This window comes from Hydra vulgaris, chromosome 11 (assembly GCF_038396675.1).
Source record: "Hydra vulgaris chromosome 11, alternate assembly HydraT2T_AEP".
Taxonomy (NCBI): domain Eukaryota; kingdom Metazoa; phylum Cnidaria; class Hydrozoa; order Anthoathecata; family Hydridae; genus Hydra; species Hydra vulgaris.
In genome coordinates this window covers 31,011,808-31,036,573 of record NC_088930.1, presented here as the reverse complement: position 1 = coordinate 31,036,573, position 24,766 = coordinate 31,011,808, and the positions used below count along the sequence as shown (strand labels likewise).

The following is a 24,766-nucleotide window of genomic DNA, read 5'->3' as shown; positions in this document are numbered from 1 at the left end:
ACATATATATTTACGTATGTTACGAATATTGAGCAATTCGTAAAATAGATCAAATGTTAACATATATATATATATAATATACTTTTTATATATATATATATATAAATTTTGACATATATATATATATATATATATATATATATATATATATATATATATATATATATATATATATATATATATATATATATATATACATATATATATACATATATATATATATACATATATATATATATATATATATATATATATATATATATATATATATATATATACATATTTTGACATATATATACATATTTTGAATATATATAAATATATTTTGACTCCTTGGTTCTTAAAACTTTAATTATAATTTAAATTAAAAGTTGATTACAAAATTTAAAAAAACTTTATTTTGAATATTTTTAAGGTCAAGCATTTCAACAATCAAACTATCCACGAGTTTTTCTTCCTAATGGTCAGCAAATTGCTGGTCAGGTATGTTTCTTTTATATAAGTGTATTAACTGGTTCAATTTCAAAGTGTCTGTAGTTTAAAATGTAATTTGAAGTTTGAAAATTGAAGTTATAACTAAAATTTGTAATTCAACAAATTCCTAACTATTTTAATCAAACAATTTCCTATTATATATATAATTATATTGCATATATAATGCATATATTATCCATAATTTTTGCCATGAAAACCATTATTTACCCATATCCCATAATTTTTCATAAAAACTTGTTTTAATGTGGAGGTGTTTAATGAGTGATTTTTATTACAAATATTTTTATTTCATTTTTTTTTTTTTTTTCCGTTTAATCTGTTCAGATCAGTTCATTGCAAAGTTACATTTTTTGCACATTCTTACCAAATTTGAACTATTTTCTTAGCAAAAGTGCAAATAGAAATAAGTTCTGGTTTAAAGTTCCTTATTTTTCATCTATACTTTCTATGTTTTTTGATTTCAAAAAAAGCCTGTGCTTTTAATCAAACAAATTCCTAACTATTGTATTTTTTTTCGGCTAATTTAATTATTGATAGAGTCCAACATTTTGATTGTGGTGAAACCACAACTTTTTGTTGTTTGAAGAAGCCATTTTTAGTCATATAGCAAACATTGGTATTGAATGATGTTTTTAGAAAAATTACTGTTATTAGCGCCTAGTATCAAATAAACCCAAGTTCAAAATGGTAACCCTCAAAAGATATTAAGTATTGGGCTTATAATCTTTTGTTGTAACTTAATCTAGATCAAAATGTATTGGTATATTAAAAAATATATTCAAATTACATTGTAAAAATCTTCTCTTTTTATGGTGTTTATTTTTTTGGTTTGATTTTAAACTTAACATTATCATTTGAGTGCCAATATATTTTGTTTAAAAAATAACAAAAAAATAAAAATTTATACTCTTGATGCATAATCATATTTTAATTAGGTTTTAATTAAAATTGTTAGCTTCATTAGAAAAAAATTTCAACAAAATATGTTAAGAATTAATATGTATTTTTAAGGTTAAATTAAATGTCAAAGTTTGTGTTAGTTGAAGTTTTGAAAGAGTTATTAACTAATAGCATGGGAGCAGGTACCTGTATCTGATTTCTTGCACCCACACTTCTTTCTTTTTTATTTTTTTTTTCAGGAGTTTTCATTTAGAGTAACTTCTGAGCCTTCTTGCTCTTCGCATACTCTACGCATACTACATACTACATAAGTAAGTCTTATCTTATTTGAACAAGTTTTACTGCTTGTTCTGTTGCTAACAATTTTGACAGATTTTACAATGCTTTGAGTTTCAAAGCATTGTAAAAGTCAACCATTCTATCAAACTCTAATACAGTTTCATATCTGATCTTAGGAGGGTTAAATTTTATTACAAAGTCTTTGCCATGAATCTGTAGTGTAAGATTGCTCTGGTTTTGTGAATTTTGTATATTGCTTCTTTAAAAAACAAAATTACAAGCTTGCCAATTCACCAAAAATCTTAGTGCTTTTCTAAAGTTTAAATGTAAATGATTAAAAGATTAATTAGAAGCTTATATTTTGTTTCTGCAGTTATACTTTTAAGATATTAAAATATTAATTTTACATTTACCTTATAATTTTTTAACTTTTCTGGGACATTTCAAAATTTTCTCAAACTGCAAGCTTTGAGCACTTATCAAGCCTACTTCAGTATAGTCCGTGTCTATGCTTATTTCACTTATAGGGAAAAATCCTAATGGAACATAAGTAGTTTTTTCTACCAGAGGTTTTGGAGCTTTTTCTTGATAAGGGTCTTTCACTAACAGCTGCAAACTGACCAATTCTCCTATCAACCAATCCAATTCTCCTATCAACCAATCCAATTCTCCTATCAACCAATCCAATTCTCCTATCAACCAATCCAATTCTCCTATCAACCAATCCAATTTTCAAATATTTTATTACATGGTACATTATTGTTTTGTCGCTGATAACTTTCAAGCCAGTCTTCCTACAGGGAATTTAATATTTTGAATAGGCACAAGTGATAGCGAAAATATATACAAGTTTAGAATACATACTTATGATATTGTATTTACTATAGAAACAGCGTAACTTCTCATTTTCTATTATAAAGTAGAAAAACTCACTTAAAATTTTTGGTTGATTATTGAACATTAACCAAGAATATGCTTTTACAACTTGACATTCGAAGCATTTTTTCCGACCTCTTCTTGTAAAAGAGATAAACCTTGTTTGTTTTTTATCACAGTTTAGCTTTAAGACCCAATTATAAAATACTAAGTATTTTTTTATAATCATATGTATTTTTATATTTCCATAATTCATGCAGAGTTTAACTTTTTTTAACTAACACAATAAATCTAATGTCTTAAGTGTTATAACATCTTATTTTATCTAACTGTTAGTAATAGTTAGTAAACAATACTATACTTATACTAAACTTGCTTGTAAATTGATAAAAACAGAAGATTTACAATTAAAACAAATAAACAGAATATTAAAAATAATAGTAATAGTATTGTAATAAACAATCTGGTTATTCTAAACTAAGCTTATTAAATTGATAAAAACAGAATATTTACAATTAAAAAACAACAACAGAATATTACAATAAATAGTTATAATACAGGGCTCAATTTAACGATCAAACATCGAACATTATCTGGCTAAAACCTCAGATTGTCTGATTAATTTACAATCTAATCTAACATTTTGATTGACAGGAATTGAATTCTATAAAATAAATAGAGAGAGAGAGGATATATAGATAGTGAGAGGAAGGGAGGGGGAGAGGCTTGGACAGGAATGGCATGTAATCAAATGCTATTGCTGACCACGCAAATGGTTTTTTTGTTTACAACTTGACCACGACTGTTTAGATGTTTTTATGACTTAAACATTTCAGAAATGCTTTGGAAAAAGAAACGTTAAGCTAAACTTAAACTAGGAAAAAATGTAAAGAAAAAACTAAAGAATAAACAAAACAATTCCTTATGAAAAAGAAAATAAATTAGCTTTAAAATAAAACTCAAAAAAACTTGAAGCGAAAATTACTTTTTTTTACGTTTTTAATTGCATTCGAAAAAATTACTTACGCAAAATGCTTTTACAAACTACTTCTATTGATTGTTTAATAAATAAACAAATTTTATTTAAATTATTGAAAAGTGAAACTAAATTGTTGAAAAGAAAAAAAAAGAATATTTTTAAGTTGTGTAAGCATTTTTTTTTTTTTCAAAAAGTTGCACAAAATGAAGTTATTAAAGACCTAGTCTTTTTACAATTGTAATTTTTAATCATTTCAGACTTTGATTAGTAAGTCAAGTTTAAAAAAAAATAATTTAAACAATTCTTTGTAAAAATAGAAACAAAACAAAAAAAAAGCAATTAAATCATGGGAAGATTTAATTTAACTTATTCGTAATTTAAAGTAACTTTAAAGAATAATCTTTTAAAAGATTTTAAGACAGTTTCAAGTGTTTAAAATTATCATAAAAAATATATACCTTCTGAAAAAAATTTTAATATAACATTTGCGCATAATGCGTTTATTTTAAACAATTGTTATAGTTAATTTTTGACTTAATTTGAATTTAAAACCTTCACGTAAAAAAAAACTTTAAAAAAGATCAACGATTAAAAGGTATTAGTAACATAACAAATTTTTTAATTGCATTTAAATTATTAAAACATCAAAACAGTTTTTGTTAATATATATATATATATATATATATATATATATATATATATATATATATATATATATATATATATATATATATATATATATATATATATATATATATATATATATTTTATGCCACTAACTTATAAGTTTTTTCCACGTCTTATGCATCTTTAGGCATTAGTTTTTGACATTACTTTTAATACCTCCCATAAAAATCTGATTGGAGAAAGATCTTGTTATTGGGGAGGCTATCAATATTTGATTGTTCTTGAACTCAGTCAAATAACTTTGACAGTTTTTTGAAAAATATGATTTCGATTCAAGCTTAAAGTCATTTTCTTCTGAAAAATTAAATAGTTTTCCATAAAACAATCTTTACAAAGGTGTAGCATGATTTTTTAAGTGTACAAGTAAACTGCTTTTGTCATTACTACCTCTATTTTTACAAAGTCACCTGTGTCATTTCAACCAAAATAGCCCCACACCTTAACACTAAATCCACCATGTTTTACAGTCAATAATACACCATATTTTATCATGCATTCAATAAATTTTTTTTCCAGACAAACAATCTTATCTTAAACCAAAGATTTAAAACTTCAATACGTTGGTCCACATTTACAGTCATTGATGGTCCATTTTTAATGTAGTAGCTATAACATTTTTATTATTCTTATGATTTTTATTAAATCATTTCAATCATAATAAATTTAAATATCTAATAGTGCAAAAATTAAAATATTAAATAGTTAAATAAAAAACAGCATTTTTTTAAAAAGTTAATGTCATTCGAATAATTATAAATGGTAGTTTGTATATATATGTGTGTGTGTGTGTGTGTATATATATATATATATAAATATATATATATATATATATATATATATATATATATATATATATATATATATATATATATATATACTTATATATATACACACACACACACTCCTAGTTAGCGCTTATGGGGACATGTTTTTTTGCTCCTGTTTTGTTTTTGTTTTTTTACTTTTTCTACACTGTTTCTATCATAAATATAATTATTTTTTAATTTTTATCATATTTTTATTTTTATTTATGCATATTTAAATTTATTTTATTATAGTTTTTTATATTTGTTTTCGTTATTTATATTTATTTATTATATATAGGGTTATGGCAAGGTTTAAAAATAACCATATTTAAACCTTGCCGTACCCCTAACCCTAAGCCTGACCTTAATGCTGACCCAAACCAAACCCTCAGTCAATGTCCCCGTAAGTATTCGTTTTTTTGTAAAATCTGTCCCCATAAGTGATACTTATATAAGGTGTATATATATTAGGGTACCCAAAAAAATAATTTTAATTGCTGATGCAGTCCCTCCTAATAGTTTCTTTATTGTCCCATAAAAACACCTAATTTTTTTAGATCATTTAAATAATATTTAGGGGTCCCCAAGGGTCATGAAGTTCTAGAATATTAGAGTAAACTGCATTCTACGTATCCAATTTGGACAAATTTGGATAAATTTTTAGAGATCATTCTTCGATCCTATGATAATATGTTTATCAAATCTAGAAAGTTCTTTATTTGTAGAATCTAGAAATATATATGTACATAGAAACTTAGTTTCAAGGACAAACAATGTCAAAATCAAGAAAAATAATGAATTTTTAACTTCTATGGTGTATTTTATGATGCCAATATGTACAATTTACACAATATGTATTGTATGTACAATTGTACACTAAGCCATTAGGCTCATCAGCACTACATTAATGTCAAATTATAATTAACAATAATAATAATAATAACAATAATAATAAATTAACTTATTTTAGATTTTATTTCAATAATAATGATATTTTGTGACATTTTGATGAGTTCAGTTAATAATAAAAGTGAAATAATATTAAACGCTATATAATTTCTAGAATATTTTTTGTTGGTCATGTGACATGTTTGCAGTCTGCTGTTGGCAGAAAACATTTTTGAAATAAGAAAAATTTGTTTATTTATTTTTCAAAATCCTCAAATAACTATAATTATCCACTATGCTTGATGAACAAACTTGTTAAAATCAAACAGTGTAAGTTAAAAAATAGATTTTTCTGTATATTAATATATTATTACTAGTTTTGTTAATGAAAAGGCAGTATCAATTTACTAGGATTGTACGAATCTCAGGAAGTAGCTAGTGACAATCAATTATTAGCCTCTTAGATCTGTATAATTTTTATTTTTCTGATCTAGTAAACTCAGTGTTCACAAACGAAGTCACACATGTATGACATTGTATGTTGTCTAATAAGACAATTTATAATATAGCTATATAATAATATATATAACAGATAACTGAATAATACTGATTATGTCCAGAGTAATGGCAAAATCCATTACGATTCAAAGTAGCGATATAATCTGGCTGATTTGGTATCCCTGTGACAAGAAAACAGGGGCACGCCTACCTTCTGGTCGTGACGTTATGAGAAACTTTTTATTCTATCACCAGAAGCAAAAATTAACATCAGCTGAAAGTGTACAGAAAGTATATGATCAAGTGTTGCCATTCTGGATGAAATCTAGACTTTTGATAAGACATAAACCAGATATAGTTCAAAAAATTAAAGATTTGTATAACCAGCATATTGGATTAATGAAACGCAAGTCAAGAAACAATGCAAAGGATCTCTAAAATCAAAAAGAATATAGTTAGAAACTTGACAATTTGTTTGACATCAGTCATGTTAATTCAAATGAATTAATAAAAAATGAAGAAGACCGTCAATTTCTCAAATTACAGCAAGTGTCGAGAATCGGATACATTGGGTCTGTTGACAAAAAAACTTTTCACCATGAAAAATGATTAGCTGAGCGCAGAGTGCGATTACTCAAGCAAACAGCAGCTTCATCGGGTCAGCAATTTCTTAATGCAGAAGAATGTGATGATGATAATGTCAATATAATGGGATCAGTCAAATCACTTCAGTCAGGCCAGTCAAGTGCCAGTTCCTCTGATGAAGAGCAACAAGAACCTGCTGATGAATTTATTTTCAAACCTAAAACTCCAAAAGCAAGTAGCAATAAAAAGCCTAAATCCTCTGTGCTGACTCCAAAAGTATCAGCAGTATTAGACAGGACAAACACAAACATTTGCACATCAATGATGATCCTGGCATTTCTGCTCAATAAAAAATAGGCAGATCAACATCTTCCACAGTTCTTTCAAAAAGTACCATTCACCGTCAAAGACTTCAGAACAGATCAAGGAGGACTTTCGAGCAAGCAAATCAAATCGTGCACTGTGATGGCAAGCTTCTGCCTGATATCACTGGAGTAGACACAGAACAAGTGGATAGATTGTCAGTTTTGATATTTTCTCTTGTTAATGGAAGTATCAAACTTCTGGGTGTGCCAAAATTGACTTCTGGGTCAGAAAAGGCAGCAATGGAGGCAGTTTTGGAACTTTTGAAGTTGTGGCAGATAGATTCACTAGTGATCAGTATGTGCTTTGATACAACAGCCTCAAATACAGGTCGAGTTAATGGGACCTGCACGCTTTTGGAGTCAGCCATTGGTTGAAACTTGCTATGGTTGGCTTGTCACCATCACATGTTCGAGGAGCTGCTGTCAGATGCATATGGAGTGTGCCTTGGTCCATCTGGACTGGAGATTTTGATATTTAAAAAATTTAAAGAAAACTGGTTCAAACTACTTCACTGCCAGCTAAAGCCATGACCGACACCGTTGATCTCTGCAAGTGACAAATAAAAGGAATTCATTGCTGAGCAACTTCAACTCGGTCATCCTCCAGATGACTACAAAGAATTTCTTCAACTTGCTGCTTCCATTATTGGTTTGAACAATTCTACTGTAGCAGCTGTTTGAATTCGAAAACCTGGTGCCTTTCATAGAGCATGTTGGATGGCAAAGGCAATCTACACAATGAAGATCGAATTGCTCTTTGGTGGTAACGAATCTGTAATAAAGCTAACAGCTCAAGAATTGCAAGGAATACAATGATTCAACAGATTTGTAGTCAAAGTATATCTTCAGTCTTGGTTTTCATATCAAATGGTTGTTGATACACCAATCAACGACATTCGTCTGATCCAAAGGCTCCATGATTATGACCTTGGTTTGCAGACAGCAGGTCTAAAGATGATCATCTGCCATTCTTTGTACTTAAGCCAAGACCTTGCAACATTCTTTGTTTTCTCAACATCTATCCTGTAAAGAGAAAGCAAAGTTTGTATAAGAAATCAAAGATGATAGAGGATTGCATTTGGTCAAATCATTTCTTCATTCAATATCGGAATTAACCATTTCTAGAAGTTTCTTCATAACTACAGCGATTAATGACAGTTTTCTTGTCTTGCCTGAAGAAGAATGGAATAACAACCAATCTTATCAGATCGCTTGTGAACAGATAAAAAACTTGGCCTATGTCAATGACTGATGAATGTGGTGTTGCCCTCATACAGAATTTCAATGCCGCTATAACAAAAGATGAACAACAAAAACAATATCTTCTCCAAGTTGTCAAGAAGCACAGGCACGACCTTTCAAAGTGCAATCGTGACAATCTTCTGGGCATATTGACAATACTATAGAATTACAATATGGTCAAAATTAAAACATTTTACTACTGACAACTGGTGCCAATGTATTTTCTATATGTAAATTTATTAGTAGGTATCATAAAATATACCTAGTACCTAGTCCAACCGTAGAAGCTAAAAATTCATGATTTTGTTTGATTTTGGCATTTTTTGTCCTTGAAAGCAAATTTCCATGTACACAAAAGTTAAATATTTCTAGATACTACAAATAAAGAACTTTCTAGATTTGTTAAACAAATTATCATAGGATCAAAGACTGATCTTTAAAAATTTATCCAAATTTGTCCAAATTGGAGACGTAGAATGCAATTTACTCCGATATTCTAGAACTTTGTGACCCTTGAGGGACCCCTAAATATTATTTAAATGATCTAATAAAAATTAGGAGGAACTGCATCAGCAATTTAAAAAAAATTTTATGACCTTATAAAGTTTACACCCCCTCAAATTGAGAGGGCTGTAAACTTTATAAGGTCATAAAAGCCAATCAACAAGAGATTATTTGATCAAATTTGAAGTTTGTTAATAAATATAAATTAAGTTTAAGATAAAAAAAAAAGAATTACAAATTCGACTAATTGCCCTCCTATTTGAGGCTGAGGAGGCTATTGTCTTATTATTTTTGTTGTTTCCAGTCTCCAATCACTGTAATATTTTGCGTTTTCTTCATGTTCCAAAGTTGATTAGCTCAAACATCAAAAAAAGTTGTCTACAGCCTTGATATAACCCAACTAAAACAAAACTTATCAAACTAAAGCAATTTAGTCTATTTAATTTACGCATTAAAAAACCATTTCATTCTTTGTTTTAACATTTGTACTTTGTTTTTTTAATAAGTTTAAAGATAAACATTTTTTTATGGAACAAATTAGTTTTGAAATATTTTTATTTTACACAAGTGTGGAATTACAACACATTTAAAAGAAAACTTAAACAGATCATTTTATCTATCGATAACATACTCTTATATTTTTAATTTTTATAGAGTAAAATTTTTTAAATTCAATTCTTAGTATTTACAAATATGAATGTTATATCTTTTAGTTTATTTATTTTTATTTTCGACAAGAATATAAAACACAATAAATGTAACAATGTAGTTGAAAAAAAAAGCGGTTCTTGACAACAAGACCTTAAGGTCTTGTCATCAAGAACCGCTTCTACAAGATCCGCGTTCTTTCTCATTCTATTATATTATTGAAGTTATTATAATTGTAAAACGACTAATATTGTAAAACATTTAAAGAAAGAACAAAAAAATTAATAAAAATAAAATAAAAAACATTTATCATAAAAAATACATAATTATATAAGTAAAAAAAAACAACAATACTTATTATAAAAATTCATTAGTTTTGTGTTTTGTTACTTCATTAAAAAGCGTTTCGATAATATAAAAGCATTTAAGATTTTACGGCTCTCTAAAACATTTGTCTTTTTTTTTTACAATGAAATTTCGTTTATCTTTTCAAATCTTTGAAATCAAACTTTAATTATTCTTATATTAAAATTCGTTAAAGAGACTTTCGTTGTCGTAAAATGTCATCGATTATAAAAACAAAACAATTTTTTATTTTTTAATAATGTTTTTTATAAAAAATGCACACTTAAATAATTTATATATTATAAATTAAAAAAATATATACAACTGTCAATTATACTTTAAAAAAAAACATTATTAGTAAATTGTTACTTCATTTAAAACCGCTTCACTAAAAACATTTGTTCAAAGTTTTGATTTTTTATAATTCAGAATATTTTTCATTCTGCGCGTTTTTAAAATGTTTTTTGAAATCGCAGTCAAATTATCAAAGTAAAATGTAATTTTCCTGGTCATATAAAGATGTGCGATCGCACATCTTCCTGTGAAAGACTGAATATTGTTAAAAAAAAAAAAAAATGGTAGTGAAAACTATTTTATTAAAAAAAAAAAAATCTGTGATGAAATATATATGACAATAAGGAAAAAAACTATACAACTTTACTAGACTAATGTTAAATAAACTGAATAACATGACACAGATTTTGATTGCATAACTTGATTCCGTAAAACCTTGAAAATTGTATTTTAAAAATCTGATCGGACACTGCTGAACCAAACAAGTTTTGGTTGGACATTTTGTTTGGGACTTTATAAAAAAATTAATTTAAGCCCTGATAATGTTGTAATAAACAATATTATACTAAACTTACTTGTTGAATTGATAAAAACAGAATATTACAATTAAAAAAAACAATAGAATATTACAATTAAAAAAAACAACAGAATATTACAATTAATAATTATAATATTGCAATAAACAATGCCATAGTAAACTTACTTGTTGAATTGATATAAATAGAATATTTACAATTAAAATTGTTATGTAAAATAGTGTGCAATCACTTTTTTTTTTATTTCTTAACAAGTTTGTTCATTATGAAAATACCACTTGTTAACTTAATTAAAAGAAAAAAATGCCTACAAGCAATATAGATTATATTTTTAAAATCTTTCCTTTTAATGACATTTTTGGTTTGTAAACTACTAATTAGCACTAATTGGTGCGAATATAAATGGTCATCTAAAATAAAACAAAATTTATAAACAACTCTTTGGAAACATTTTGAGACGCTCCATGAAATAAAGTTTCTTTATTATGATTTAAATAAGTTGAGTTAATGTATATTGCTAACTTTAAATATTAATAAAAATAAACGTTTTAAAGTTATGTTTAACTTTTTTTGAAAAGATTGAGCATGCAAATAGTTTCAACAATTTTTAATAACATATTTTTTATTTTATAGGACAATTCTATTGAGCCACAATTACCAAAACAGGGCAATAGCATTATGCAAATACCTGGTGTATCAAATATTGGAGTAAATTCTTTACAGCAACAACATTTAACTTCAAATTTATCAAATATAAGTCATCAAAGACCTACTTTATTAACAACAGCCAATGGCATTTCTGGACAAATTCGTAGTTTAACACCAGGTGGGCAGCCGATTTTTATACCAAATTCTTCAGCTATGCCCGGTCAACCTCACAACTTGCATGCAACACTTCAAGCAAGTCAAGCATTAATTCTTCAACAGCAGCAACAATTAGCTGCTGTTCAACAGCAGCAGCTTGCTTTACAAGCCCAACATCAACAAGCTATGCAAAAACAACATGGTGGATTAGAGATGCATGATGGTAGGCGAAGTGATGGTAGAGGTGATAATAGATATAGGGCTGAGGTAAGTTTATCAAATCTTTTTGCTTTAATATTTCCCAATTTAATTAAATCTGATCTTTATAAATTGCTTAAAAAGGGAAAAGATGTAAGGCGCAATAGAGATAATTATAATAAGCGTGGAAGGTATCGAAGTCGTTCAAGGTCTTTTTCAAGATCACAATCTAGATCATGGACTGGTTCAGAATCTGGTAGTCGATCATCCATGTCTGGATCTCAGTCTAATTCTGATTCTCGCTCTCGTTCAAGATCATGGTCATCAGCTGATTCTCGATCACCTAGTCCACAACGCAAAAGAAGAGAGAAAAATGATTTGGTTATTAGGTATAAAATTAATATTAGGTTTTATATTTTTATTTGTGAATAAAGGAAAAAACAATTTTTATATAACCTGGTTTTTGACTTTTTTATAAAAGTTTTTTTTTTTTTTTTGAACCTAAAATTTAAAATAAAATTTTGAGAAAAAAATTTTGATTAGTAACATTCTCTGTCTAAAATAAATAAAACTGCTGAATTTTTTTAAAAATAACCTTTAAAAAAACTCCCTTTATGTGGTCATGAATTTTGTTTACTAAAAGTGAAATTAAAAAAAATTCAATATAACAAATATTGAGTTAATTAAAAAATTTTCCCAAAATATTTTTGGGTTATAACTTCTCCCCTTTAATTACTTATATTTTAGTCATTTTCTTATTTATATATATATATATATATATATATATATATATATATATATATATATGTATATATATATATATATATATATATATATACATACATCAGAACGCACTTTTTTTTGCGTATTTGAGTATATTACTCATATCATATATACTCAATACGCAACTCAACGTACGCAATTTCTTTGAGTATAATACTCAATACGCAACTCATAGTACGCATTTTTCTTGAATAGAATACTCAATACACAACTCATAATACGCATTTTTTTTGAGTAATTTGTGTATTTTTTAGTGTAAAATATAATTTTGTTCTAAAAGTAATATTGTTTTTTTATATAATGAACAAACAGAAACACGAAATGAAAGAGAAAATAAAAATTATATATTTCTAAAATGTATTTTCAATTCATAAACAAAAACAAAAGTAATGAAGAAAATTTTCAAACAACTGAAGAATTATTTTCACTCAGCCATTTAATTAAGTATGGTTAAGTTAAAAGGCACGATTTATCAGTGTTTCATCGCTTATGTTCAACATAAGCGATGAAACACTGATAAATCGTGTGACTGTGGTATTTGCAATCGGTCTTTGATACCATAGATAAAGTTTAGAAACATTTAAAACTGCAGCAGCTGCATATACAGCAGAGTTAAGCTCATGCTCAAATTATTTTTTTACATTAGTTATCAGCAATTCGCAAAAATTTTTCTTTTTATCATCTTTTTTAGCCATTTCCTCATATTGCATGATTAATAAATGTAAACTTGGTACCAAGTCACCAATATGTACATGATTTCTTTGATTCAAAAGCGTAAATCTATATGCTGGGAGCATCAATGACAAATAGAATTCAATCTCTGCTTGAGTAACTGGACATTTAATAGTTTCAAAACAATGTTTTTTATATGCTTTGTAAAAACAAATCAACATTAAAAAGCTTGATGACCAACGAGTTAAATTTTCGTTTCTTAATCTATTTTTTTTGTTGTTGAAAGATTCGGGCAATTTGAATTGTCTGAGTTTTTTAGCAAATGAACAAAGCAATACCAAAATAGTTTTCAATCGTTTGCATGACCTCACAGTATTACGTATAGAAATATTAAATTTGTGGTTTTTCAATGCAAAACGAGGTACTTTTCTGCTGCCAAGTTCAAACTCTAATTGATCTATTATACTATGATCCCCAAATTCATAATTATCAGCATCATCAATTCCAGTAGCATCAATCTCAGCATCAATCTCAGCATCAATCTCATTAGATAGTTTGCTGAATTTAATATCATTTTGGATTGGATTTATTTCTTCAGTAAGCAATTCGTTAATTTCAGGTTCAATTTTGTTGTCAGGTGAATCTTTCAGTTCCTGATCATTCTCATCACTGTCGTCTTTCTCAAACAATTCTTCCCAAAAGTCTTCTTCAATCCAATTGTCGTTTTCCAATTCATAATTGAGCATTTGTGGAAAAGCTCTAAGAAAAGCTTTACCACCATCACTCACATAACCGTCAACTTTAGATTTATCGAAATCATATTGATTTAATATTTCTTCTGAAACCAATATAATATTTTCAGCATTATGTGGGCCACTCATTCGTTGAAGACCAAGAACTATTAGCTTTTTACTGAAATCAGCAAAGGTAACCTGGCAACATAAGGCAAAAAAATCAGCCAGCTGGCGGCTATCCCAGATATCACCTATTAATGTAATAGTTTTGGCTTTTCTTTTTTTGGCATATTTAGTTAGATCCATAATATTGTCATCTAACAACGAGTCATCATCATTATCAAGACTTATATCATCATAAGCTTTTTTCCAAGCCATAAAATCGTCTTTGCCGTTACATTGTGTGGAATTAAAATGCTTAAAAAAATTACCACTTTTACCTAGTGGTTCATGTAATACCTTATAGTAATAAATGCAGGTAAAATGTAATTTTTCTTTCCGGGCTTAAAATTGATTTCGGTTCGGCAATGAAAAAAGTTTAAAACCGAACTGTAAGTTTTTTCAGTGTCACCAAATTTGAAAATTTTACGTGGAAATTTATTATTTTTCAAGTTAGGTTTAATTTCATTAATCTCTTTAACATATCGTTTAATACTTATATTTGTTAATAAAGCATTGCTTATGCTTTCGCTGCACGATGGTTGACTATTTTTAATCGACAATACGGCTAAGGCACGATTACTTCTATCAGAATTTATTTGTTTATTTACAGACTGATTTTCTTTAACTTCTTTATTTATACTTTTTTTTTTTTTTTTCTCAAACTCTTTACATTAGAGTCTGAACCTAATTTTCCTTTGGCGGATCTTCCATACATGTTAAAGCAAAAAATCTAAAATAAAACTTTTGTTAAGCAAATAAGCAATATTATAAAACTAGTTTAAATTACATTACATATATAAATTACTTTAGTTTATATAAGATTAAAGACTAAAATGATTTATTTTATTTATCTAACTTATTAACTATAGATAAAAAGATAAATGCTTGCATCTTATATACATCTATAGCCTCATAAAAGTAACAAAAAATTATAAAAATAGTCATTATTTCAAATACAAACCCTAGAAGTTTATCAAAACAAAGCAACTCAAAGTCTATCAACTTGTAAAACAGCAAATTGTAAATTGTTATTTGAAGCAAGCTCATAAAGTCATTAAAAGCAATGCTACTTACTCCCTAGAGGCTTCAAGACGTGATTTTCGACACGCAAACCATAATAATTTATTTTAAAAAACAAATTATAATGGTTAAATTATAATTTAGTGTTTTTGTTTGTTATTTATAAAAAAATATATACTTTAACAACTAATTTATATTTTACACTCAAAAAATTTTTTATGCAAAATACTCAAAAAATATGCGTATTATGAGTTGTGTATTGAGTATTCTACTCAATAAAAATGCGTACTATGAGTTGCATATTGAGTATTATACTCAAAGAAATTGCGTACATTGAGTTGCGTGTTGAGTATGATATGAGTAGCATACTCATTACGCAATACGCAAAAAAAAAGTGCATTCTGATGTGTGTGTATATATATATATATATATATATATATATATATATATATATATATATATATATATATATATATATATATATATATATATAAACTTTTTTTTTTTTAAAAGTCAATTCAGAGGCTAACAGCGAACCTTTTTTTTTAAAGAATAATGTCTATGGTTCCACATTGTTTCTTAATGGAATTTTTTTTGCCTTTGGTAGCCAATTGTTTTCAGTATTGCAGTTATCTTTAAATTTTTATTTCCATAAAAAGTAATTATGAAACTCTATCAGCACCGTTTCTAAGTTTTTTTATTTTTTTTATGTGAAATGATTGAATTTTAATTTATCAATTTCAGTTTTTGAGGAGTAACTACAAATTCCAAATTGTGATAATTTCTTTACATTGATTAAATCTTTCATAAAAAGCATCTTATTTCTGCTATAACAGCCTCATTAATATTCTTGGATTCCTCTGCTATAACAGCCTTATTAATATTCTTGGATTCCTCTGCTATAAGAGCCTCATTAATATTCTTGGATTCCTTTGTATTTACTTCGTTTTGTAAATATTTAAGCAAACATGGAAAATATATAAGCAGTGGACGAATTAAGTGGTTGCAAATTGCAATATCTGGAAATGTTTTTTATGATCTTTAAATTTTTAGTTTTTTAAAAAACTGTAAACTTTTTTTATCACAAACTCAATGAAATATTAAAAATTAAACAACTGCAAATCACAACAGTCTAGAATTTAGTGGTAATCAAATATTTTTAATTTGAAAAAATCGTGACTACTTATTTTAATCTTTTATTTTTTAAATTTTATTTAATATCTTATTTAAGTTTTATTTAATATCTTATTTAAGTTTTATTTAATATCTTATTTAAGTTTTATTTAATATCTTATTTAAGTTTTATTTAATATCTTATTTAAGTTTTATTTAATATCTTATTTAAGTTTTATTTAATATCTTATTTAAGTTTTATTTAATATCTTATTTAAGTTTTATTTAATATCTTATTTAAGTTTTATTTAATATCTTATTTAAGTTTTATTTAATATCTTATTTAAGTTTTATTTTATATTTTTATATAAATCAAATATAATTGTCAATTAAATGCTTATAACTCTCTAACACAGAGATATTTGTATAAAATTAAAATTGAAGTTGTTTAGTTTAGGTGATAAGTTGAACCTTTCATTAAAACAGTTTTCAAGACTTTTAATGAGAATGACAAACCTGAGAATTTAAAGATCAGAAATATTTCCAGATATTGCAATTAGCAATCACTTAATTTTCCCCTTGAAGAGTTTTCATGTCTGTACCTTTAGTTGTTTTTTTATCAAATTTAATATTTCACTAATTCTCCCACATAATATACATGATTTGTATCTAGCAATATTAGCATGTAGTGCTTGACTAATTATATCAGTACATTCATCCAAACTAATTAAAAGCACATTTGTATTTTGGCATATAACATTTTTATTATTATTGTTTTTTTTAATAGTCATTAAGGTGCTCCAAGAAGATCTAATAGTCTTACCAGAGAGCACCATGGAGAAGCATTTAACCAAGAAGTTCACACCTCCTTTCTTAGCAGTGTCGCTTATCAGGCTAGTGCCGGCATCAAACCCCGAGCCTCTTGGTTCTGAACCAGAACTCTAACCATTGTGCCATGGCTTTTAAATACTTGAGAAGAAGTACTGTCCATCTCTAAAAAATTTTCCTTTACTGTATTTTGAGAAGCTGGTATTTCTTAACTAAGGATTTTCTTTACTGTATAATGAGAAGCTAATAATTCTTATTTGGATGGATAATTATATATTTTTCTTTAAAATCTGTGAAAAAAGAATTGCTACATTCAAAAAATGTAATTTTCAAAAACTCTTTTTAATGAAATAATTTTTCATGTTTTACAATTTTTTATTGGTAACTAGAAGAAGTGGTATAATTTTGGTTCAACAAAGCATTTGATTGAGTTTCATAATATTTGATACGAATAAAAAGTATTTTTCTCACCATCTTTTAATAAATTCAAATTTTTGTACCATTTAACATTATGTGCAAGTGATAGTTTATTTTTTATAAGCAATGCATATCATCCTTTTTTTGATTGCTCCTTACTTATCTAGCCATTTGTTTTAAGTTGTTGTACTAGCAGGGTTTTTTCTCACTTAATATTTTGGTCACTGGCATGTTTCTGTAAAGCAATTGAAAAACCTAAACAACAGTACAAATCTTGAATTTAAAATAATAATTTAAATAAATTATTATTTTAAATTCAATAAATTATTTGAATAAATTACATGTATATGAAAATAAAATAAAAACGGAAAAAGGAAATAAAATATCAGATGATGTATGTTAAATTTGCATAAAAATAAATATTTTTTTAATTTTTAAAAAAATGATAAAGTTCAATGTATTTCCACAATGTGTGTGTGTGTATGTGTGTGTGTGTATGTGTATATATATATATATATATATATATATATATGTGTGTGTGTATGTGTGTGTGTGTATGTGTATATATATATATATATATATATATATATATATATATATATATATATATATATATATATATATATATATATATATATATTAGGGCCCTGCGAATCAGCATTTTAAGTTTCATATTGAATCTCAAAATGAATCAGCAGTATGAGGAAATCCAAATTTAAACATCTTTTTTCAAAAAAAATATAAATAAAATCTACTTAAAAAATTTTTTTTCCCTGTAAAAATTTTTCAGCGGTTGTTTGGAAGCAGTATTACTTATTTTCAATTACAATTACTTTACTCTGGCTAAGATAAATAAAAACATTAGCATTGGATATCTGAAAACTACACTAGCAAGTTAAATATTGATTCGATAAACTCAAATCATTTTTTTTTACTTGAAACCAAGTGTTTCTTCGAAACACTTGGTTCGCAAATCGGTTTGTGGGGGCCATATATATATATACACACAAAATATGTATATAATATCTAAATAAAATATATATATACACACACACTTTGCATGTATACATACACGCAAATATTTTTGAGGAGTGATTGAATAATCACAATAGAGTTACTTTGAACTATGAGGCAGACATATTATAGTTTAAATTTATAGTTACTTAATTGGACATGAGGAAATAACTCTTTTAGAATTTTTTTAATGCTAAAATATCCAAAATTATTTTTTAAACTTCGTCTGTATCACATTTATACTTATAATTTATACCTATATTATTTATTAAGTTATTACAGTATTAATAGATCTTCTGAACGACCAAGTCGTCAACATTCAAGTCATCACAAAGGTCGTGATCCTCAGCGAAATTTATTTAATAAAGATACACAAAGGTATGAAGAGTTAGAAAAGCAAAGACTTCGTGAGAGAGAGCGTCGTGATAGAGAAACTAACTCAACAACTCGTGTAGAAAGAGTAGGCTTTAGTTCTGCTAAGCGTCATAAAGAAGACCGTGATCAAGAAGCAAGAGATGTTACTGGAGAGATTAGGACGAGTGATTTGAGAACAAGAACAGGAAAAAAGGTTATTTGTAATTTTTTATTTACTATAATACATATTTAATAAAGTGACAATTTCAATATGTTTTTTAATGGTTTAAAAGTCATTTGTGAAATCTCTTACATTCAGTTTATTAGAGAATTAATTTGATTGGCATTATTCCTCACCATCCTCACCCCACTTTTAAAAAAGAAGTGGATTCTGTCAAAGTACCATTATTGTTATAATTAATAAATTAATAGCATTTTAAATAAAACAAAAAATTTATTCACCAATTTTATCTATATTTAAAAACTCCTAAATTTCATTAAAAAAATTTCCTGTGAAAATTTTGTAATTTTTTAATGTTCTTAATTATTACTATTTTTGTTATATTTTCTACTATGGAAAACTATATGCTTTTTTACATTCAGCGCGAAGATCGTAAAGACTCAAAATCCCATGATCATGTTAGCTCAAGAGACCAGATAAAAACTGCACAAAGTCAAGATGTGGGTAACAGAGTTCTTATAAGCTCTTTACCCCCCAGTATGTCTGAGCGAAAACTAAGAGCACTTATGCAATCTGTTGGAGAAGTAGAAGTAATATTTTTCCTCAATAGTAATAATTAAAAAAAATTTTTAGAAAAAGTTAGTTTGTTTATGAATTACTGTCTATTCTCTTGTGGTTAACATTTCCTTTAGGTTTTTTAAAAAAATATATAAATTTCTTTCTTATAAATTAGAATTTAAAACTGTCAACAACGCGACATAAAGCTTTAGTTGCTTTTACAAAGACTTCCACAGCAGTTGCGTGCAGAAAGAAGTTCCATAAGTAAGTTGAAATTTAACCTTATATTATGAAGAATTGAAGGCATTTTCTTTGATTTTTTATTTAGTTTTTAACAATTCAAAAGTACAAATTCTTCATATTTTTATTATCTATTTTAAGGATGACCCTCGATGAATGTCGTCTGATCGTTGAGTTTGCTTGATTGGTTTCATGTTTCAGGTGAGTCGAGTTGGATTAAGTTAGTTTGATGAAAACTTAAAAAAAATTTTTTTTTAGTTTTTTTAGCATTTAGCTTAACAAGAGACTCTCAAGGCAAGTAAGTATAATTATAGCTCATTGAAAATTCATTTGGATTGCTGTCAAGAATGGCGCTATGTAGTAAATGCAAGGTAATATACAAGGAAGCTCTTGTAATTTTTTATGTTAACTTTTTGTAGGAAGTTCTTAATACTATCCTTTATAAAATATTAAGGTTAATTCATACTCACCACCTTATATCTCTGATATAAATCTGAAATTTTCTGAAAAATTGTTTAAAAGATGTTTTTGTTCAACAGTAAATAATTAAATATTTTCTGATGGCTTAATGTTGGTATGGTAACATGAAGAAATGGGTATAAAGGTATGTTTATCTATAAAGAGTGCCGTTAATAAGCTTTTATATATATTGTTTCTACTTTGGTTAATATTTAGACGTTGCTTTTTTTATTTAGAAACATTTTTTTTGTTATATCCTTTACGATTTTAAAACTAGTTTTCTTGTATTTTTATAAATTATTTTCGTAATTTAAAAAAAAATTTTAAGTGCTAAGTTATATTGAAAATTTATTTACGCTTTCTTTCTATTTATGATTCTTTAAAAGAAATTTACTACTAATGAATTTTTAAAGGTTTTTTGGACAATAAAAATATCACTTTGGTAGTCAAAAATTTATTTTTTGTCGCCACTTTGTTCTTAAATTTTTTTGGTTGTAGAAACTAAGAAATTATTTTTGTTTTTTCTTTCTCTAAAAATACGTTCTGAAACTGTGCAGCATTTTTTACCAATTTAAAATTCAAAACACTTTTTATGAGTAAAGATAGTTAATGGGTTTATATCTGAGGACATTTCAAGATTAGTTTTTTTGTTTGTTTGTTTAAGTGTTATATCTAGGGACTTTTTTAAAGTTTAAAAATTTGTTATTTTGTCTAAGTGTTATATCTGAAGGCATTTAAAAGTTTGTTATTTTTTCTAAGTGTTATATCTAAAGACATTTAAAAATTTGTTATTTTGTCTAAATCTTATATCTAAGGACATTGCAATGTTTGTTACTTTGTCTAAGTGTTAAATCTGAGGACATTTCGAAATTTGTTATTTTGTCTAAGTGTTAAGAGTGTGAGTATTATGTAGTTTTTCTTTTTTAAATATCAACCGTCTTTTGTTTCACGTTTTGTTAACAATTAAAGTGTGCTTAATACATGTACCGAACATGTACATGTACCGAAAATTAAAGTGTGTTTAGTGCATTTACCGAAAATTATTTCACTTTGTTCTAAAAAATTTATTGAATCACTTTTTTAACGTTATATTCACATATTGGCAACATTTCGGATGCAGTTAATATTAGCAGAAGTATAAGGATCGATTTGTTAACGAAAGACAATGCTGAATGTTTGTGGCAAATTCATGTTATCTATTAATCTATACCAATATGTTATCTATACTTTAATTTATTTTTTTAAATATTAATATTAAACACTTCTTTGTGATTTCTTCTGTAAGTAAACCATTGATGTTTTGATATTTTTTAAAATTTTAATATTAAACACTGCGATTTCTTCTGTAAGTAAACCATTAATAGATGTTTTGATATTTTTACAGCGGCAGTATTTTTCTTTAGTTGGTTCAAAATTATAATTTAGGTGCTAAGAGTAAAAATGTAAAATTTTTTTTTTTTTTGTCCTCGTTTAATGTGATTCCCTGTTAATTAAAAATTTCAGTTCGAGCTATAAAATGAATAACTTTTTTTTTAATATAAGTTTATTTTGGTTGGTTAAATATATAGTTTACAGTAAATGTGTAAAACTTTTTTTTATTTATATATGACATTGAAAATATTTTTGGTTTGAGTCAGTATATATACGCGGCTAATAATATTTTTTTTATTAAATCTGGCAGAATATATATTAACGAATATTATAGTATTTTCAGAGTGTATATTAACAGTTTACGTAACGAGTAGCTCAACAAAAATCTTGCTGTAACTATTTTGTATTTTTCAGGTTCATCTACCAAGTTTTCTTCAAGTACAACATGCTCTTTTTTTATTTGTTTAGGTTAATTTCAAAACATTTCATTTTTATTTGTTTAGGTTAATTTCAAAACATTTCATTTTTTAGGATGAGCTATAATTTTAAAAAATTATGATATATTTTTATGTTATTTAACATTTTTATTTGTTGTTTTCATTGCTGATTTATTCTGGATCTCTCTCTTGTAGTGATATTCTGTTTGTTTTATGTATATATTTTTTACATGCGTTTATTAACTAATTTATGAGTGGTTTCCACTTTATTTTATCTCTCATTTGTTATGATTTATGAATTTCAATTTTGATAGATTTTTTGTATTAAAATTGAGTTAGCTATGTGTGAACAAGCTCGAGATTTTTTGAGAATTTTTCTTTTTTACAAAATTTTTACAAAAACTACTTTTTAAATCATTTTTGCTTTTTCAAAAATATTTTCAAATTGATCTTTATTTTTACAGACTCCAAATAATTTCAAATTTTTTAAAATTGATAGTCAAAATAATCATTTCATTATCGATTTTTAGAAACATTTCGTCGAAGCTTACGCTGCGCAATATTCGAAGATGAATTGTTTTGATTGGCTGGTCTTCAAGTCATCTATTAGCAACTACGAGAAAAAAGAAAATACAATTTAAAGATGATTTTTCCGACTTGACGGTTTATCATTTTAAACTTCTAGTTGTATGAAGGACATTGCTTTTTTAATTCGTGTTTCAATAGATGTTTTTTAATCGTGTTTTATTCGATGATTTTTACGTTGTTTTATTTAATCTTATTATATCAGGTCAACACGATTGTCTTAAAAGCAAAAAGACTATATGTATATACTTCAGTAGGCTAAAAAAAAAAAATTTGTTCTAATTTATTATTAATTTTAAATAAATTTTATAATAAATTATTAAAGAAACTGCAAAAAGGCTTTAGAGAGCTATTTAATTTTCTTGTTAGATTAATTAATTAGCATTTAATTTTCTTGATAGATTCCTTTAAAACGAAGATCAAGATATTTTGATTTAGTCGAATAATTAGTTACGTTTCTTTCTCTCTCTCTCTCTCTCTCTATATCCCCCCCCCCCTCCCTCTCTCTATCCTCTCTTTTTATTTATTTTTACATTCAGTTCATTTAGCAAAAATAAAGAAGTTTATGATACATTGCAAAAAAAATTATTTATTATGATATACCGTAGACAAGGTTGCTAAAAATTATTTGAGTATGCTTCTATTGTTTTTATCCTTTTGTTAACACAATCCATAAATAAAATATTCATAAATAAACAAATCCAATAATTTATGATCAAATAAAAGGGGTTTCCACGGGTTAAATTAAATATTTTGCCTAATAAATAAGCTGTTGCATCGCGGAATTATTTGAAACAACGTTAAAAAGTGAGGTTAAAATTAGAACAAGAAAAATAACGGTAGGGCAAAATGGACCAATTAAACACAAGTTTCTTAAAGATACTCGTGAAGGATGCCTTAATGTTACAGTGATTTTGTTTTTTTTTTTACTGTTTTTTAATGATTAACGCCTACACCTTATAAGAATTTGTTTAGTTTTAAAACACGCTTAACTCGGAGAAAAATTTTATTTACTAAAATTTTTCTCCGAAATAATTTAAAGAGATTTTAATTGTGTACCAATTAATGGCTGGGTAGACCAAATAGTAGCCAGTAAATTAAAGTAAAGCCAGTAAAAGTAAACAGCACCTATTGTGAGACACTTATATAATCTTAAATCGACATCTAAAAATGCTTATATATTGAAAAGTATTATCCAGACAGACGATTTAAGCCTAATAATGACCTTAGATCAATTTCATAGTACTACAAACCAAGAATAATTTTTTTAAAGTAAAATATTCTATACTTTGCTTAAAAACATTATTTTTGTTGATATTAAAAATATTATTTTGGTTGATAATAAACAAAAACTTGAACAGTATTTATTTGTTATTTAAATTAAGACAATCAAACAATAAGAAACTTTTTAATTACTTCTATATAAAATCAAGCATAGAATAAATTTTAAATAAAAAATAGCTTTAGCGCTTAGCTGTTATAAGATTTCAACTTGTATATAATAACGCAATTTTCAATATATGGACAATAAACTCTACAATAATATATTGAGAAGTTTTGATAATGAACTATTTAATCTATTAAATTATATGATAGTCTATTTAAATGAGCTTACTAATATTATTATTGATAGAGTTGTATTCTCTGGTACTTCAGTACAAATTTTTTGATTATATGAAGAGATATTGACTTTTAATATCTTTGGAATTGAACTGGCTTTTCTCATTTTAACTGAGTTAGCTTTTTTAGATAACTTTTGAATCTCTTGTTTTTATTGTGCTTTATTTTCTTTTCGCTTTTTCAATTTTTTCTCTTCAGCTGCTGCGAAATTTCTCCTTTTTTTTTACCTCATCGTTCAATTTAGATTGTATTGGCATCTGATTACAATGATCAGTGGTATCATTGGAAA

At 26.1% G+C, this 24,766-nt stretch overlaps 1 protein-coding gene across 11 annotated transcripts in view; it reads left to right on the top strand.

Moving 5' to 3' along the window:
* Window positions 1-23,014, top strand: part of LOC100207239 (NK-tumor recognition protein) — a 38,908-nt gene extending 15,894 nt beyond the window's left edge. For 4 of the 11 annotated variants that reach the window (XM_065810753.1, XM_065810750.1, XM_065810754.1 and 1 more), the window contains exons 11-18: window positions 416-483; window positions 11,561-11,998; window positions 12,074-12,318; window positions 18,964-19,240; window positions 19,630-19,797; window positions 19,941-20,029; window positions 20,147-20,206; window positions 22,803-23,014. In XM_065810753.1, the coding sequence (XP_065666825.1) occupies window positions 416-483; window positions 11,561-11,998; window positions 12,074-12,318; window positions 18,964-19,240; window positions 19,630-19,797; window positions 19,941-20,029; window positions 20,147-20,189 (1,328 nt within the window). In that variant the 3' untranslated portion in view covers window positions 20,190-20,206; window positions 22,803-23,014. Of the gene's footprint in view, window positions 1-415; window positions 484-11,560; window positions 11,999-12,073; window positions 12,319-18,954; window positions 19,241-19,629; window positions 19,798-19,940; window positions 20,030-20,146; window positions 20,207-20,319; window positions 20,377-20,544; window positions 20,610-22,802 lie in introns of all 11 variants that reach the window. The other 7 variants (XM_065810752.1, XM_065810748.1, XM_065810749.1 and 4 more) reach the window with 4 other exon arrangements.
* The last annotated feature ends 1,752 nt before the right edge of the window (window positions 23,015-24,766 follow it).